Source organism: Dendrobates tinctorius, unplaced genomic scaffold, assembly GCF_039654945.1.
Source record: "Dendrobates tinctorius isolate UK_male_01 unplaced genomic scaffold, ASM3965494v1 ptg000075l, whole genome shotgun sequence".
In the NCBI taxonomy this organism is placed as follows: domain Eukaryota; kingdom Metazoa; phylum Chordata; class Amphibia; order Anura; family Dendrobatidae; genus Dendrobates; species Dendrobates tinctorius.
The window spans coordinates 25,356,745-25,372,707 of NW_027361743.1; the positions used below are offsets into that span (position 1 = coordinate 25,356,745).

Consider the following 15,963-nt stretch of genomic DNA (forward strand, 5'->3'; position numbering starts at 1 on the left):
AGGATGCCGATTGAATTAAAGAGGGAACACCCCACTCTTTTAGCCATTTAGCTACAATAGTAAAAGCCATGGTTGGTGCCGAAACCAATCAAGGCTGATATAGAAAGGTGTCAGCTATAGTGTACAGTCGACAGCTGCTGCATTTTCACCAGTTGGGGGATGCTTTTGTCTGATATGTGAGGTCACTAAAAAGATGTATTGGCGGTCACTAAGGGGTTAAAAAGAATATTGTTGGTTCATCAATGTTAGACTGGTTGGAGTACGACGCCTGTCACATTCACTTATCAGCTAGTTAAAAAAAAAAAGAGCAATGCGCCAGCATTTAAAGATGCATTGTGGCCCTACATGGTACCACAGTTATTTCAATTGATTGACTGCTCTGTGACACGTGCACAGATGATTTGTGCAGTAGGAGGGGAGTAAGTGAGCAGTGACTAGTGAATACTACATTATTAATGTGTAGATGTTCAAAAGGACCTTTCACCGTTTTTAGAATCTTGATCGAACAGCCTCATGACAACAAGGCAGCAGAGCTTAACCCCTTCACGACCCAGCCTATTTTGACCTTAATGACCTGGCCATTTTTTTTTTTTTTTTTTTTGCAATTCTGACCAGTGTCCTTTTATGAGGTAATAACTCAGGAACGCGTCAATGGATCCTAGCGATTCTGAGATTGTTTTTTCGTGACATTGGGCCTCATGTTAGTGGTAAATTTAGGTCAATGTACACTATATTACACCACACACACCAACCTGACACACTACGTCAGGTTGGTGTGTGTGTGGTGTGGTGTAGTGTATGTCAGGTTGGTGTGTGTCTGGTGTAGTGTACATCAGGTTGGTGTGTGTGGTGTAGTAAACACCACACACACACACCAACCTGATGTACACTACAACACACACACACACCATCCTGACTTACACTACGCCACACACACCAACCTGACACACTACGTCAGGTTGGTGGGTGTGGTGTAGTGTACGTTAGGTTGCTATGTGTGGTGTTGTGTATGTCAGGCTGGTGTGGGTGAGTTCTGTAGTGGAGTGTCAGGATGTGTTTAAGTCCACGGACGTGTGATGAATTTTGAAGCATTCATTCAAACACAGTCCAGGTTTGTCGGGACACGTTTCACATTGGAAACGAGTTTCCCTTCTTGTCCCCCTTTTATAGCATACCCGGCACCTTTTTTTGCTCTACCCTCACGGGGAAAATGTTGCCCTGGCACCATACGGGAAACTTGAGTTCCAGGGGTGCTGGGGCCTGCTCCTTCCTCGTCTCCAAACATCAGGGCCTTTCAGTGCCTCCTGGAACTGAAGGAAGGTGTTTTTGGTCTGGCCTGCACATCGTGATAGCATGCATGCGTTATACAGTGCCATTTGTACGATGTGCACAGCTGTTTTTCTATATCACACCTTCGCCTTCCGCATGGAACTATAGGGCTGGAGGACTTGATCAGAAAGATCAACTCCCCCCCCCCCATGTGTTTGTTGTACCCCAGGGCACAGTCCGGTTTGTGGACCTGTGCCTGGGGTACCTCGAATCATGGTGGCCGTGGTGCTGGAACCATGGATTGTTAAGAAAAAGACGTCTCTTTTGTCTTTGAACTTGAGCATAAGCATGTTGCCGCTACATTGGGCACGGCTCTCACCCTTTTGGAGAGGCTGCTCAATTAGCGACAAAGGGAGACCCCTCTGGTTTTTGCACACGGTACCGCAAGCTGTGGTAGCTCTGGCAGAGAGGGATTGAAAGAGTGGGAAGCTTGTATAAAAATTATCAACGTACAGATAACTGGGATGAGCGGGAAATTGTGTGTGTGGTGTGTGAGGAGGTGGAGATGGAGCCAGCGGTAGCAGCAGCAGGGGGTGATCACGGGGGGCAGGAGGGGGCTGAGGAGCCAGCAGCTGGGGGGTTGATGAGGGTGGGCAGGGGATGATGAGGGGGGGCAAGGGAGCGTGAGCGGAGGTGGGAGAGCTGGAATCAGATGGCGGGGCAGAAGAGGGGAGTACCCGATGTCAGCGGTGGCTGCAGCAGCGGTGATCGCAGGTCAGTGGTGGCAGGACAGCAAGCAGGCACCTCGCTCTTCAGCTTCCACAGACTGGATGAAGCTGGAGACAGAGGGTAGCCATAGTTTACTCCGCCCCTCCACATCTGATTGGAGGGATAGCGTCGGCATGGCACCAACTTTCATGACGCCTATGTGGCGTCAAAGGTCGGGAAAGGGGCTAATTACATAATTTACAAAGAGAACCAGTCAAATGTGCTAAAAAATTACAAAGTTTTATTTTTACAGAAAGTTATAATCAATGTAAACAAATAACAATAGCGGAACATTATGGGTACATGTGTGATTAGATCCCTAGGTAAAAAGGCCAGAGAATAGGTCAGGGCATAAGTTGTAAATTGAACAAATGAGCTCTTTTAACCCCTTAACGACCAGGGGTATTTTTGGTTTTACATTTTCATTTTTCCCTCCCCTTCTTTCCAGAGCCATAACTTTTTTAATTTTCCGTTTATATGGCTATGTGAGGGCTTATTTTTTGCGGGACGAGTTGTACTTTTAAATGACATCATTGGTTTTACCATATCGTGTACTCGAAAACGGGAAAAAAATTCCAAGTGCGGTGAAATTGCAAAAAAAGTGCAATCCCACACTTGTTTTTTGCTTGGCTTTTTTGTTAGGTTCACTAGATGCTAAATCTGACCTACCATTATGATTCTCCAGGTCATTACGAGTTCATAGACACCAAACATGTCTATGTCCTCTTTTATCTAAGTGGTGAAAAAAAATTCCAAAGTTTGCTAAAAAAAAAAAAAAAATTTGCGCAATTTTCCGAGACCCGTAGCGTCTCCATTTTTCATGATCTGAGGTCGGGTGAGGGCTTATTTTTTCCGTGCCGGACTGACGTTTTTAATGACACCACTTTTGTGCAGATACGTTCTTTTGATCGCCCGTTATTGCATTTTAATGCAATGTCTTGGTGACCAAAAAAACGTAATTGAATTTTTTTCTCGCTACGCCGTTTAGCGATCGGGTTAATGCTTTTTTTTAATTGATCGGGCGATTCTGAACGCGGCGATACCTAATATGTGTATATGGGATTTTTTTTTTTACTGTTTTATTTTGATTGGGGCGAAAGGGGGGTGATTTGAACTTTTAGGTTTTTTAATTTTTTTTTATTTTGAAACATTTTTTTTTTTTACTTTTGGCATGCTTCAATAGCCTCCATAGGAGGCTAGAAGCATGCGCAACCCGATTGGCTCTGCTACATATGGGCGATGAGCAGATCGCCCATATGTAGCAGATTTACTGCTGTGCTTTCAGCGCCGACCACCGGGTGGCGCTGAAAGCCTTATGCCTGGAACAACCATAGAGGTCTCATAGAGACCTCTGGTTGTCCAGGCAACGTGACGCCGACCCCCGATCACGTGACGGGGTCGGCGATGACGTCATTTCCGGCCCGGCGGCCGGAAATTCTATTTAAATGCCCGCTGTCAGCTTTGACAGCGGCATTTAACTAGTTAATAGGCGCGGGCGGACGGCGATTCCGCTCGCGCCTATTCCGGGCACATGTCAGCTGTTCATAACAGCTGACATGTCCTGGCTTTGATGCGGGCTCAGCGCCGGAGCCCTCATCAAAGCAGGGGAAATGTCTGATGACGGACTGTGTCCGTCATTGGACATTAAGGGGTTAATGCTATACATTTATGTGATAAAAAAAAATATCTGTACACTGGTGCCCCTAAACTGAACTTTACTGCCCAGTAAGGGTAAGATATATATCGGGACCATAGTCCAGTGTCTGTCGAATAGCAGAAAACTCATATTGAACACAATGCATATTATAAAAGCAGTATGTTAGAAACAGTGTTTACCCGTAGTGTCCTGCTTGGACTGTGGCCATGTTCCCCAAAAAGCTGAATTAACTGTTTGTTTGTTTGTTTTTTTTTTTATTTTATTATTCTTCTCTGATGCAGAGATATTGACTTGTGAAGTTTTAGATTCTAATTTATGCTAAGGCCACAGAGTTGTTAGCAGAGATTCTTACATCTCCTTCCTCATTTCTGTCTATCGGCCTCACCGACTGCTGCGCTCTGCAAACGACTTTCGACTAACCTCTGCACTTATCTGCACCTCCCACTCCCGACTTCAAGACTTCTCCTGCGCTGCTCCAATCCTCTGGAATGCTCTACCCCAAGAAATTAGGAGTATCCACAATTTGCAGTTTTAGGCGATCCCTCAAAATGCATCTGCTCAGAGCAGTTTATCGTGTTCACTAATCAGTCATTCTATGTGTAAGTGTGCGTGTGTGGCCCATTCACTATACCCATCTATCCCTCACTCCCTCAAGATGGCTGGACCATTATTGTAAATACACCATTGTAAATACACACCTGTACTTTGTATCTCCCCCACCTCATTGTAGATTGTAAGCTCTCACAAGCAGTGTCGTCCTATTTTGTCTTATTTTGCTTTAATTATTGTTTTGTTAACGTTACTTATGACTTGAAACTGTAAGGCTGTGTGCCCACGTTCAGGATTTTTCACGGTTTTTTTGCTTTAGCGGTTTTCCCCTGCAAAAACGCTTAAACGCAAGCATCCCATTATTACAATGCATTCTGCAGTTTTTGTGCCCATGCTGTGTTTTTTTCCGCAAAAAAAGCGCAGCATGTTCATTAATTTTGCTGAAAATCCGCGGATTTGCCACTATGTTCATTGTATTAGGATGCTCCGGAAAAAAACGTGAAAAAGCGCAAAAAAAGCGGGAAAAAAAATGTGGATTTCCTGTGAAGGAGTCCGGTTTTGCTCAGGAAAATTCTGCTTACGTGGGCACATAGCTGTAAACTGTAAAGCGCTGCGGAATATGTTGGCGCTATATAAATAAAGATTATTATTATTATTCTCCCTGGGCGATTACTTTTTCCGCTGTTTGATGTTAACCAATCATAAGCAACAAGTGTTATGCTGGGGAAATGAAAGAACACCCCCGCAAGCAATATCAGACCACCTGTGAGACGTGTAATGACATACAGCCCTGCTCTCTTCACTGATTTCACTTGCTGGATCTATTGTGTATAGTAGAGCTGAGCTGTTTCATTACAAACACTTCGTACAGCTCTCCTATATCGCTGTCAGCTCTGTTCTATTCCCACTCTGCCTAACACCCCACTTTTTTTCTGCCATAGAATGAATGCTGCAGGAGGTGTGTGTAATAAGACACAGCTCTACTCTACGCCACACAGCAGATGCCATCAGCGATTTTACAGTTGAAGAAAAGCTGTTTGTCAGCTACAAGTGTCACAGGATACACCCCGGTCTGACCTCTGGAGACATGTGCTTTTTTTCTTTTTTTCCCTCCCTGTATAACACCTCCTGCTTATAATTGGTCAACAGCAAGCAGAGGAAAGGTACTTCCTCCTCCCCCTTCAAGGGCAAGTCTCTTGGTCTTAGCCTAAATCAATATTTAAACTTTACATGATAATATTCCCTCAATGGAGAGGTGAAATAAAAAAAAAATAATAAAATTTTTTTCATCTCTGCAGCCAACGCGTTAACTTCCCGACCTTTGACACTGCATATGCATCATGAAAGTCAATGCCAATCCGACGCATGACGCATATGTTGTGTCATGAATTGATAGCCCCCCTGCGGGTCGGGTGACCCACAGGTACAGGGGGCTTTGTACTTCACCGGTGGGTGGCTACAATCGCTCTGATTGACTGTTAAAAGTAAAACAGCCAATCGGAGCGATTGTAATATTTCACCAATGAAATTTGGTGAAATATTACAATCCAGCCATGGCCGATGCTGCAATAGCATCTGCCTTGGCTGGAGACCCAGATCCGACTCCCCCCCCCCCCTTCCTACCGACTCACGGGCCGATCGGCCCCCGATACCGACTGATTGCCACCACCGTGTGCATCTGTTCCCCTCACCCCAAGTCCCCCCACCCCCCCAGTACCTCCGATGTCCCTCTGGCAATCTCAGTATCCTGCCATCCTGGATCATGGGCACCGCCATCTTGGAAAATGGTGGGTGCATGTGCCCGCCGGAATCTGCAACGCTGCAGATTCATTCATTCATTTTGATCACTATGATAAACTTTCACAGTGATCAAAATAAAAAAATAGTAAATAAACCCCCCCTTTATCACCCCCATAGGCAGGCACAAATAATAAAATAAAGAAAATATTTTTTTATTATTATTTTTCCATTAGTGTTAGAAATAGGGTTAGCGTTGGAATTATGGTTAGGGTTGAAACTAGGGTTAGGGTTGGACTTAGGGTTAAGATTAGGGTTAAGGTTAGGAGTGGGTTGGGGTTGGGATTACGGTTAGGGTTAGAGTTGGGATTAGGGTTAGGGGTGTGTTAGGGTTGGGTTGTGGCTAGGGTTATGATTAGGGTTAGGGGGTGTGTTGGGGTTAGGGTTGGAGTTAGAATTGAGGGGTTTCCACTGTTTAGGCACATCACGGGGTCTCCAAACGCGACATGGTGCCACCATTTATTCCAGCCAATTTTGCGTTCAAAAAGTCAAACAGTGCTCTCTCCATTCTGAGCCCCGACGTGTGCCGAAGCAGTGGTTTACCCCCACATATGGGGTATCAGCGTACTCAGTAAAAATTGCACAACAAGTTTTGGGGTCTAATTTCTCCTGTTACCCTTGGGAAAATAAAAAATTGGGAGCTAAAAAAATGATTTTTGTGGAAAATTATTTTTTATTTTCACGGCTCTGCGTTAAAAACTTCTGTGAAGGACTTGGGGGTTCAAAGTGCTCACCACACATCTAGATAAGTTCCTTGGGTGGTCTAGTTTCCAAAATGGTGTCAATTGTATGGGGGTTTCCACTGTTTAGGCACATCAGGGGCTCTGCAAACGTAACATGATGCCCGCAGACCATTCCATCAAAGTCGGCATTTCAAAACATCACTACTTCCCTTCCGAGGTCCAACGTGTGCCCGAACAGTGATTCCCTCCCACATATGGGGTACCAGCGTACTCAGGACAAACTGGACAACAATTTTTGGGGTCCAATTTCTCCTGTTAGCCTTGTGGAAAAAAAATAGCGGGCTAAAAAGTCAATTTGTGAAGGAAAAAAAAAGATTTTTTATTTTCACTGCTCTGCATTATAAACTTCTGTGAAGCACTTGGGGGTTCAAAGTGCCCACCACACATCTAGATAAGTTCCTTGGGTGGTCTAGTTTCCAAAATGGGGTCGCTTGTGGGGGAGCTCCTTAGGCACATCAGGGGCTCTCCAAACGCGACATGGTGTCTGTTAACGATTGGAGCTAATTTTCCATTCAAAAAGTAAAATGGCACTCCTTCCTTTCTGAGCCCTGCCGTGCTCCCAAACAGTGGTTTATGACCATATATGAGGTACCGGTGTCCTCAGGAGAAATTGCCCAACAAATTTTAGGATCCATTTCATCCTGTTACCCATGTGAAAATGAAAAAATTGATGCTAAAAGAAAATTTTTATTGGGAAAATTAAAATCTCCATTTTTTTTCTCCCACATTCCTTTAGTTCCTGTGAAGCACCTGAAGGGTTAATAAACTTCTTGAATGTGGTTTTGAGTACCTTGAGGGGTGCAGTTTTTAGGATGGTGTCACTTTGAGTATTTTCTGCCATATAGACCCCTCAAAATGACTTCAAATATGAGGTTGTCCCTAAAAAAAAAAAAGGTTTTGTAAATTTTGTTGTAAAAGTGAGAAATCGCTGGTCAATTTTTAACCCTTCCTAACAAAAAAAAATTATTTCCAAAATTGTGCTGATGTAAAGTAGACATGTGGGAAATGTTATTTATTAACTATATTGTGTCATAGAACTCTCTGGTTTAACAGAATAAAAATTCAAAATTTGAAAATTGTGAAATTTTCACCAAGTTTCCGTTTGGTGAACGCAAAAATTGACCTAGATTTACCACTAACATGAAGCCCAATATGTCACGAAAAAACAGTCTCGGAACCGTTAGGATCCGTTGAAGCGTTCCTGAATTATTACCTCATAAAGGGACCTGGCAAAAAATGGCCAGGTCATTAAGTTCAAAATAGGCTGGGTCATGAAGGGGTTAATCCAGCCTGTGAAGATAAGATGACAACTAGTAAGTTATCTTTTCAGAAAAAAGTGTCAGTCTGTTATTATACTTGGTGGCCAAATTTCAAAATTTCTGAATGCTGTGATCCAAACGGGATCGTATATGCCATCCTTTGAAAAATTTAGACACACTTTTTTTAATTTTTCTTTTCCTGTTTTGAGCAAACACATTTTTTTTTCTGGATTTTTCTGTATAATAAAGTGCATTTTATTATATCTGTTTATCGTTGTGTTTTTTTTCTTCAAATCTCTGCATTTAGCCCACTAATAGAATAGCAATTTTCATTATTTACTCGCATGACATTTGTCTGTGTCTTACGATTTAGTGAACTTATAAAACAGATGAAAATGTGAAAATTGTTGTGATGAGCGTTTTATTATGTCTTCTAGGAGAAGTAGTTGCTTTCAAAAGTACTGCACATAATAAATGGTGCCGTGGAAGCATTATCGAGCTAGTTCCTCTGGAAAGTAAATGCATCAGAAAACCTAGTGGTCCAACAGGATACAAAATTGAAGATATAACGCGTTTGACACTCATCTTACTTGATTATGGTGGTTTAGAGGCTTTTGTTGCAGCAAGGTATGTTTTCTCTATGTACTGTAAAAGTTTTGGTATATGCTTCATATTCAATTATGGTAAAAGCAACATTCCTTTTACCCATTCCCGACTTTCCATTTTTGCGCTTTTGTTATTTCTTTCAATAGCCATATCTTTTCTATTTTTCCATCCACATACAATTAGGTCCAGAAATATTTAAAAATGAGATGCAGCTGAAGTGCAGACTTTCAGGCTTAGAAGGATTGCACAAAAATATCTTGTGAAACGTTTAGGAATTGCAACCATTTTTCTTCTAAGCCACCTCATTTCAGTGGCTGAAAAGTAATTGGACAGATTTAACTTTTACCATAAATCTTATTTTTAATACTTTGTAAAGAATCCTTTGCAGGCAATGAATGCCTGAAGTCTGGAAGCCATGAATGTCCCCAAACATTGAGTTTTCTCCTTAGTGATACTAGGCCTTTTCTGCAGCTCACTTTAGTTGTTGCTTTTTGTGGATTTTTCTGCCTGTCTTAATGGGGTTGTCCACTACTAGGACAACAACTTCGTGATCTAAATGTTTGGTCCTAATAAAGTAAAAACGCATATACTCCCTTCCCGTGCCGGTGCCGTTCCAGCGGTGTCAGCACTCGCTGTCTCTGGGCTCTCATGCGGTTGTTGTCACACGTGAGCCTGGCACCCAAAGAGCGCTGGCATCATTGTCTCCACTTTTGCACGAATTGAACATGAAGAGGAAGCCAGGGCTGCAGCTGATCTCAGACTACTTCTTGATGTTCAATTTGTACGAAGGCGGTGACAGTGACCCCAGTTCTGATTGGGCGCTAGGCACACATGTCACAACAACATGCACAAGAGCCTTGGTACCACGAATGCTTACACCATTGAAATGTCATTGGAACGGGAGGCGAGTAAAAGCTTTTTTTATTTTAAGGGGTCAAACATTTAGATCAAGAAGGGGTTGTCCTAGAATTGGACAACCCCTTTAAGTATGTGAATTGCTGATTGATGTGGGGAGATCTGGGGATTGACACTGGCTCTTCAGATTATTCTACTTCTTTACCTTAAAAAATCGCCTGGTTTGCTTTCAGAGTTGGTTTTGGGTTACTGTCGATTTGTACTGTGAAGCATCATCCAGTCAACCTTGCTGCACTTGGTTGAGTCTGAGCTGAAAGTATCGTCCTGTACACTTAAGAATTCATCTGGCTGCTTCTGTCTTCATTTAAATCATCAGTAAGCACTAGTGATCCAGCCTCATTGGAAGCCATGCATGATATTATTATTATTATACATTTATATAGCGCCATTTATTCCATGGCGCTTTACATGTGAAAAGGGGAAATATAGACAAGTACAATAAACATGTGCAAGACAAGGGACACACAAGTACAGAAGGAGAGAGGACCCTGCCCACGAGTGCTCACAGTCTACAGTGATGGGTGAGGATACACTAGGAGAGGGTAGAGCTGGTTGTGCGGTGGATCAGTAGACCGAGGATCATTGCAGGCTGTAGGCTTGTCGGAACAGGTGGGTCTTCAGGTTCTTCTTGAAGGTTTCCGTTGATGGTGAGAGTCTGATGTGTTGCGGCAGAGAGTTCCAGAGTATGGGGGAAGCACGGGGGAAGCACAGGAGAAGTCTTGTATGCGGTTGTGGGAAGAAGAGATGAGAGGGGAGTAGAGAAGGAGATATTGAGAAGATCGAAGGTTGCGTGTGGGTAGGTACCGGGAGACCATGTCACAGATGTATGGAGGAGACAGGTTGTGGATGGCTTTGTATGTCATGATTGGGGTTTTCAACTGGAGCCTCTGGACAATAGGAAGCCAGTGAAGGGCCTGGCATAGGGGGGAGGCTGGGGAATAGTGGAGAGACAGGTTGATTAGTCGGGCAGCAGAGTTTAGGATGAACTGGAGTGGTGCCAGAGTGCTGGAGGGGAGGCCAGAGAGTAGGAGGTTGCAGTAGTCAAGGCGGGAGATAACTACACCAAAAAAGAAAACGGACGGCACTCACCGGTTAAAATCTTCTTTATTACAGAACCTTTAAAACATCGGCATAGGGAAGATGGGAGTGGGAGTGGAAATGACAGCCGTTTTGCGCTGCAGTAGCACTTCTACTGGTCACCAAGGCGGGAGATAAGTGCGCGCACTAGTGTTTTTGTGGTTTCATGGTTGAGGAATGCGCGGATCCTGGAAATATTTTTGAGTTTGAGGAGGCAAGGGCTTGGATATGTGGTTTGAAACGGAGGGCAGAGTCGAGGATCACCCCAAGGCACCGAGCGTGCGGGACTGGGGAAAGCGAGCAGCCATCATACTGCCTCCACCATGTTTTACAGAGGATGTTCTGTCCTTTGGACCATAAGCTGTTCCAAGCCTTCTCCATACTTTGTTCTTCCCATCATTCTGGTACAGGTTGATCTTAGTTTCATCTGTCCATAGAATGCTTTTCCAAAACTGTGCTGACTTCTTCCTTTTTTTTTTTTTTTTTGATCAGGTAAATTTTTATTGAACATTTTCAAAATCCAGAGACATGTAATCGATAATTCCTGAACAGCATATTACATAAACTGTGTAGAAACCCATAAAGTTCCCCATAGTCCCACCCCCACCCAACAAAAGCCTCTCTCTCTCTCCTGGTATACTTAGTCTCCTCACGGCCACAATTCTCCATTGCAGGTGATGAAATTTCTAAAAGGGTCCTTAACGCCTGTAATGTCCGTTCCAAATCCCGGGCTGTTACTGTAACCTCAAGAGCCACCTCTGCAGTAACATTCACCGTAGTGTAATGCTGACCTAATGATCTCATTACATCCTCAGCGCTCTCAGCCATGTTAAAGCAGAAGGTGCCAACCCAGGAGTATCCAACCAGGGCGCCCACTTCTTAATTGTCCTCTGCTTTTGATATACATACTTTTCCATATCAATAGTGTTATTGACTGCATTAGTGACCTCCGTGATTGTAGTTACAGAGGATCCCCTCCAATGAGCCGCCACCCTCTTACGGGCTTGATATAGTATTCGTGAGATTGCCAACTGGTGCCCCTCCGAAAGTGGCAAGTTCGCCACCTGACCCAAAAGGGTCATTTTAGGGTCAAGTACCATATGACATTGATAAACATTAAGTAAATCAACCACATCTCCCCAAAATGTATGTAGCCAGGGACAGTTCCAGGTCAGGTGAATCAAGTCTGCATTAGGCATATCACATGTCCATCAATCAGCCTCTGTAGCATAACCCATTCTCAACAAGCGTACAGGGGTTCGATATATCCGGTGAAGAAAAAAGAAGATGTGACACACTGTGCCTCACTAACCGACACTTTCGTGACGACTTGCAATATATCTTCCCACTCATCGTCTGTGAAGTCTCCCACATTACCCTGCCATTTAGTCTTCAAAACTTCCAGATTTGCCACTCTCTTTTCTGACATCTCTGCATATAGCATGGATATAATGCCTCTTGATCCCCCTTCCATCACTATTCTATCCAACAAAGGGGTTCTATCGCATCTATTAAGCGGGGTGAGTCGATGTTGTGTTTCACAAGCATGCCGTAGCTGCAAATATTGAAAAAATCTTGCATTAGGAATGGAAAATGTCTGTTTGAGATCTTCAAAAGATCGAAGCTCCCTGTCCGAATAATTTTGCGATATTAATTTAAGGCCTCTCCTCTCCCACAGCTCAAAGCCCTCTAATTTATTGAGCTCTGCACAAGTCGAGTTTCTCCTGATCAGGGCATGTCTCGTAACCCCATGTATACCAAGTAGTTTCTTTGCCGTATTCCACACCCTATCCATACAGTTCATTGTTGGAATATTGAGAGCCAGACCCTGATGAAACCGCCCCGAATCCAATGATTGTATCAGCAAGTCATTTCCTACTATACATGCTTGCATATGCCCCGAGGAACTTCACAAAGTGGAATCTTCCTCCCCCCATCCTCTGAAATGCTGCAGTTGTGCCGAGAGCTGGTAAAGAAATGGATCAGGAACTGCTAAACCCACCTTCTCTTTAGATCTACGTAGTATTTCCAACCAAATTCTAGGAACACGCCTCTTCCAAATAAGCTCTCTGAATACTCTATTTAATTGGTAAAAAATTCGGCTAGGAATCCAGACGGGTGCATTATGAAGAATATACAAAGCTTGTGGCATGAGGACCATTTTCGTTAGGTTTGCTCTTCCCACCATACTCGATGGTAACCTGCACCAGTCCTTTACTTTTTGATGAAATTTAGCAAACAACGGGGTAAGAATTAAGCTTTCAAAATCTTGTACATCATGCCCTATATGAATTCCCAAGTATTTAAATTCTGTGACTACATTTAAGCGTCCAGCTAGTCCCGAGGGATTCTCGGGAGCCCATCCCACCGGCATGATCGAAGATTTCTCCCAATTAGTATAGGCCAGAAATCTTTGCAAAGGAGTCGAAGACATCCATTGCTACTTTCAGGGATGACGGCTAGTTTCCAAGGAATAGGAGCATGTCATCAGCGTATAACACTATCTTTTCATGCAGAGACTCATATTCAAATCCCGTAATTTCAGGTGTCACACGAATTACCACTGCCAAAGGCTCGATAGCTAAAGCAAATAATATGGGAGACTGGGGACAACCCTGTCTAGTGCCCTCTATATAGTTAAATTTATCCGCGATCTCCCAATTAACTCTAATCCTGGCCTCCGGTCTCGAGTATAGCAGCTGTACACAGGCAATAAAATTTCTTCGGAAACCCAAGTTAGGTAATGTAGCCCACAGATATGACCATTCGACAACAGCTCTAGGTTCCTTTCCGTTTGATGGCATCTGTAGATTTAAATATAACCGATGAATATTAATCGCAGTCGATTTTTTTCTAGCATAAAGCCAGTTTGGTCTGGATGAATAAGGCTGGTTATTACTTTAGATAGCCATATCGCCAGGATTTTTGCTAGAATCTTAACATCGACATTTAAAAGAGAAATGGGTCGGTACGGCTCTGGAAGACAAGGATCTTTATCACCCTTGGGTATCACTACTATGATTACTTCATTCAAGGACTGGGGCAGGTGACCATCCTCCACAGCTGCTTCGAATACCTTCAGCAGCTGTGGAAGCATTATATCCGAGTATTGTTTAATATACCTCCATCGGTAGCCCATCAGTTCCCGGTGCCTTGTTTCCTGCCATAGTCTAGAGCCTCTTCCAGCTCCTCCATACTAATTGGAGCCTCCAACGTGGCAGCGTCCAATTTCCACAAGGTAGGCAATCTAGCACTCCCCAGAAAATCAAGTATATCATCAGAAAAACCCACCCGAGAATCATAGTGTCCCAAAGAACTCTCTAAAAGCTGTTAAAATTCCCACAGAAGACCTCACCAGCTCCCCATTTTTATTTTTTATCTCGGTCATCATCGCGGAGCCAGATTGGGTCCTGAGCTAGGTAGCCAGCAAATGTCCAGTTCCCTCTCCTTCCCCAAAGTAAGCCCGGCTCTAAAAATAATGTTTATTTGCAGCCTTTGAAAGCCCGTATTGAGCTAATCGTTTTTCCGCATCCTTTAATGCGCTAAAATGTGTTTCCAAATGCTGCATTTCCGCAGAGAATAACCTCTTTCTGCAAGAGATCCCCATATGCTCTAGACTTAGTCTTAACTCTGTTCACTTCCGTGATCAATAGACCCCTTATATAGGCTTTAGACGCGTCCCATACTATTTCTCTTGGGGCTGTTCCTTCATCAACAGCAAAAAAAAACTCTCAGTAAATCAGGAATCCTGGCATCCGCCTGAATAATATGTATCCAGAATGCATTAAACGATTATGGTGCTGCGTGTTCCCCTTTCCCACTAAACCCCCCCCCCAGCCAAAGGTCACCGTAACAGGGGAGTGGTCTGACAGAGCCCTGGGCAAGTATTCTACTCCCCTGGCCAGCCGGACTGCCTGTGGGTTATCCAGTACCATATCAATCCTAGACAGCGAGCCGTGGAAAAGGGACAGGCAGGAGTATAATCTCTTTTGTGCATTGTCTCGCCGCCATATATATCCGTCAGCTCAACTTCAGCTAGCAGTCTCCCAAAGGGTGTCCGATCCTCCAGTGTTTCCCCCAACCCCTGTGATTTATCTAATTAATTATCTATTATGTTGTTCCCCGGATGTCTCTCTACAAACGGAGACTCTCCTGCAGCACTATTCCAGAATACGGAGGAGTGACGTAGAGAGCCACAATCAAGCAATCAATCTCATTCAGCCTACCTCTCAAACATACAAACCAACCATCCACATCAATTTTAGAATCCGATTCCAGGAACGTGATATTCTTCCGAAACCGCACACTCACACCTCGAGAATAAGTGGAGAAGGAAGAATGAAAGCATTGCTCAACCCATCGGGGACGTATAGAGTGAAGTCCATCTTTGGTCATATGTGTTTCCTGCAGACATATCCCTTCAGCCTGGGAAGACTTTACATAATCAAGTATTGCTTTACGTTTAGTTGGTTCATTCAGGCCACAGACATTCCACATCAGTATCTTAAGAGTTTGGACCATGATAGCTATTCAAGAAAGACTTAAGCAGCGGAGCATCATGAGGAAACGTTTCATGCAAACATCTAGCCGCAATCGCACCGATAATTTTGCTTAGGAACCTTGACACACCAAAATTGTATAACAGCACAGGCTTAAGAGTCTCATGCACAATGTTATTGATGCCACTATTGTTATGAGAAACCGTAAGGGCGAGAAACCTTTACGTTGCTGCCAAGCGATATGCAATTTTAAGTGTCTGCAGTTCCCAATCCGACTTGCATTTGCTAAGTATATAAACTTAAGCACAAGGTCAATCACTTAAAGTAGTCTGTATTAATTTGGAGAGCCTGAGTTTTTCCCATGGTCAACTCTACATTGCTTTCTCTAGGATGGGTAACCCCAAAAATCTTTTCATATATCTATAATAATAAATGCCCTAAGCAGCTTCCGGTTGTAACAACTTTCGTCCAGTTGTAACCGGTGACGTCACCGCACGCCTCTTTCCATGTTAACCCTCAACACACCACTCCTCCTCAACACACACACTCCTCTCACCTTTCACCATCTCCACTCACGTCCACTCACTCTTTCACTCCACATACGACCCCTTCTCTCACTCCGTCTCTCATACTCACGCCGTCATCGCCGCTGATCCACGATCCCCGACATCATCTTCCGCCGGCGCCATCCTGGATCCAGACGTCCTCCACGCCGGCGACATGTTCTTGCGGTGATGCCATTTTGGATCGGCGAAATCCCGCGATTCTCAAGATGGCGTCGCCGCAAGAACATGTCACCGGTGAGGACAACGTCGGGATCCAAA

At 44.0% G+C, this 15,963-nt stretch overlaps 1 protein-coding gene across 2 annotated transcripts in view; it reads left to right on the forward strand.

Moving 5' to 3' along the window:
• RNF17 (ring finger protein 17) overlaps positions 1–15,963 on the forward strand; it is a 585,601-nt gene that overhangs the window by 295,817 nt on the left and 273,821 nt on the right. For both annotated transcript variants that reach the window (XM_073583105.1, XM_073583106.1), the window contains one exon: positions 8,480–8,669. In XM_073583105.1, the coding sequence (XP_073439206.1) occupies positions 8,480–8,669 (190 nt within the window). The remainder of the gene's footprint in view (positions 1–8,479; positions 8,670–15,963) is intronic.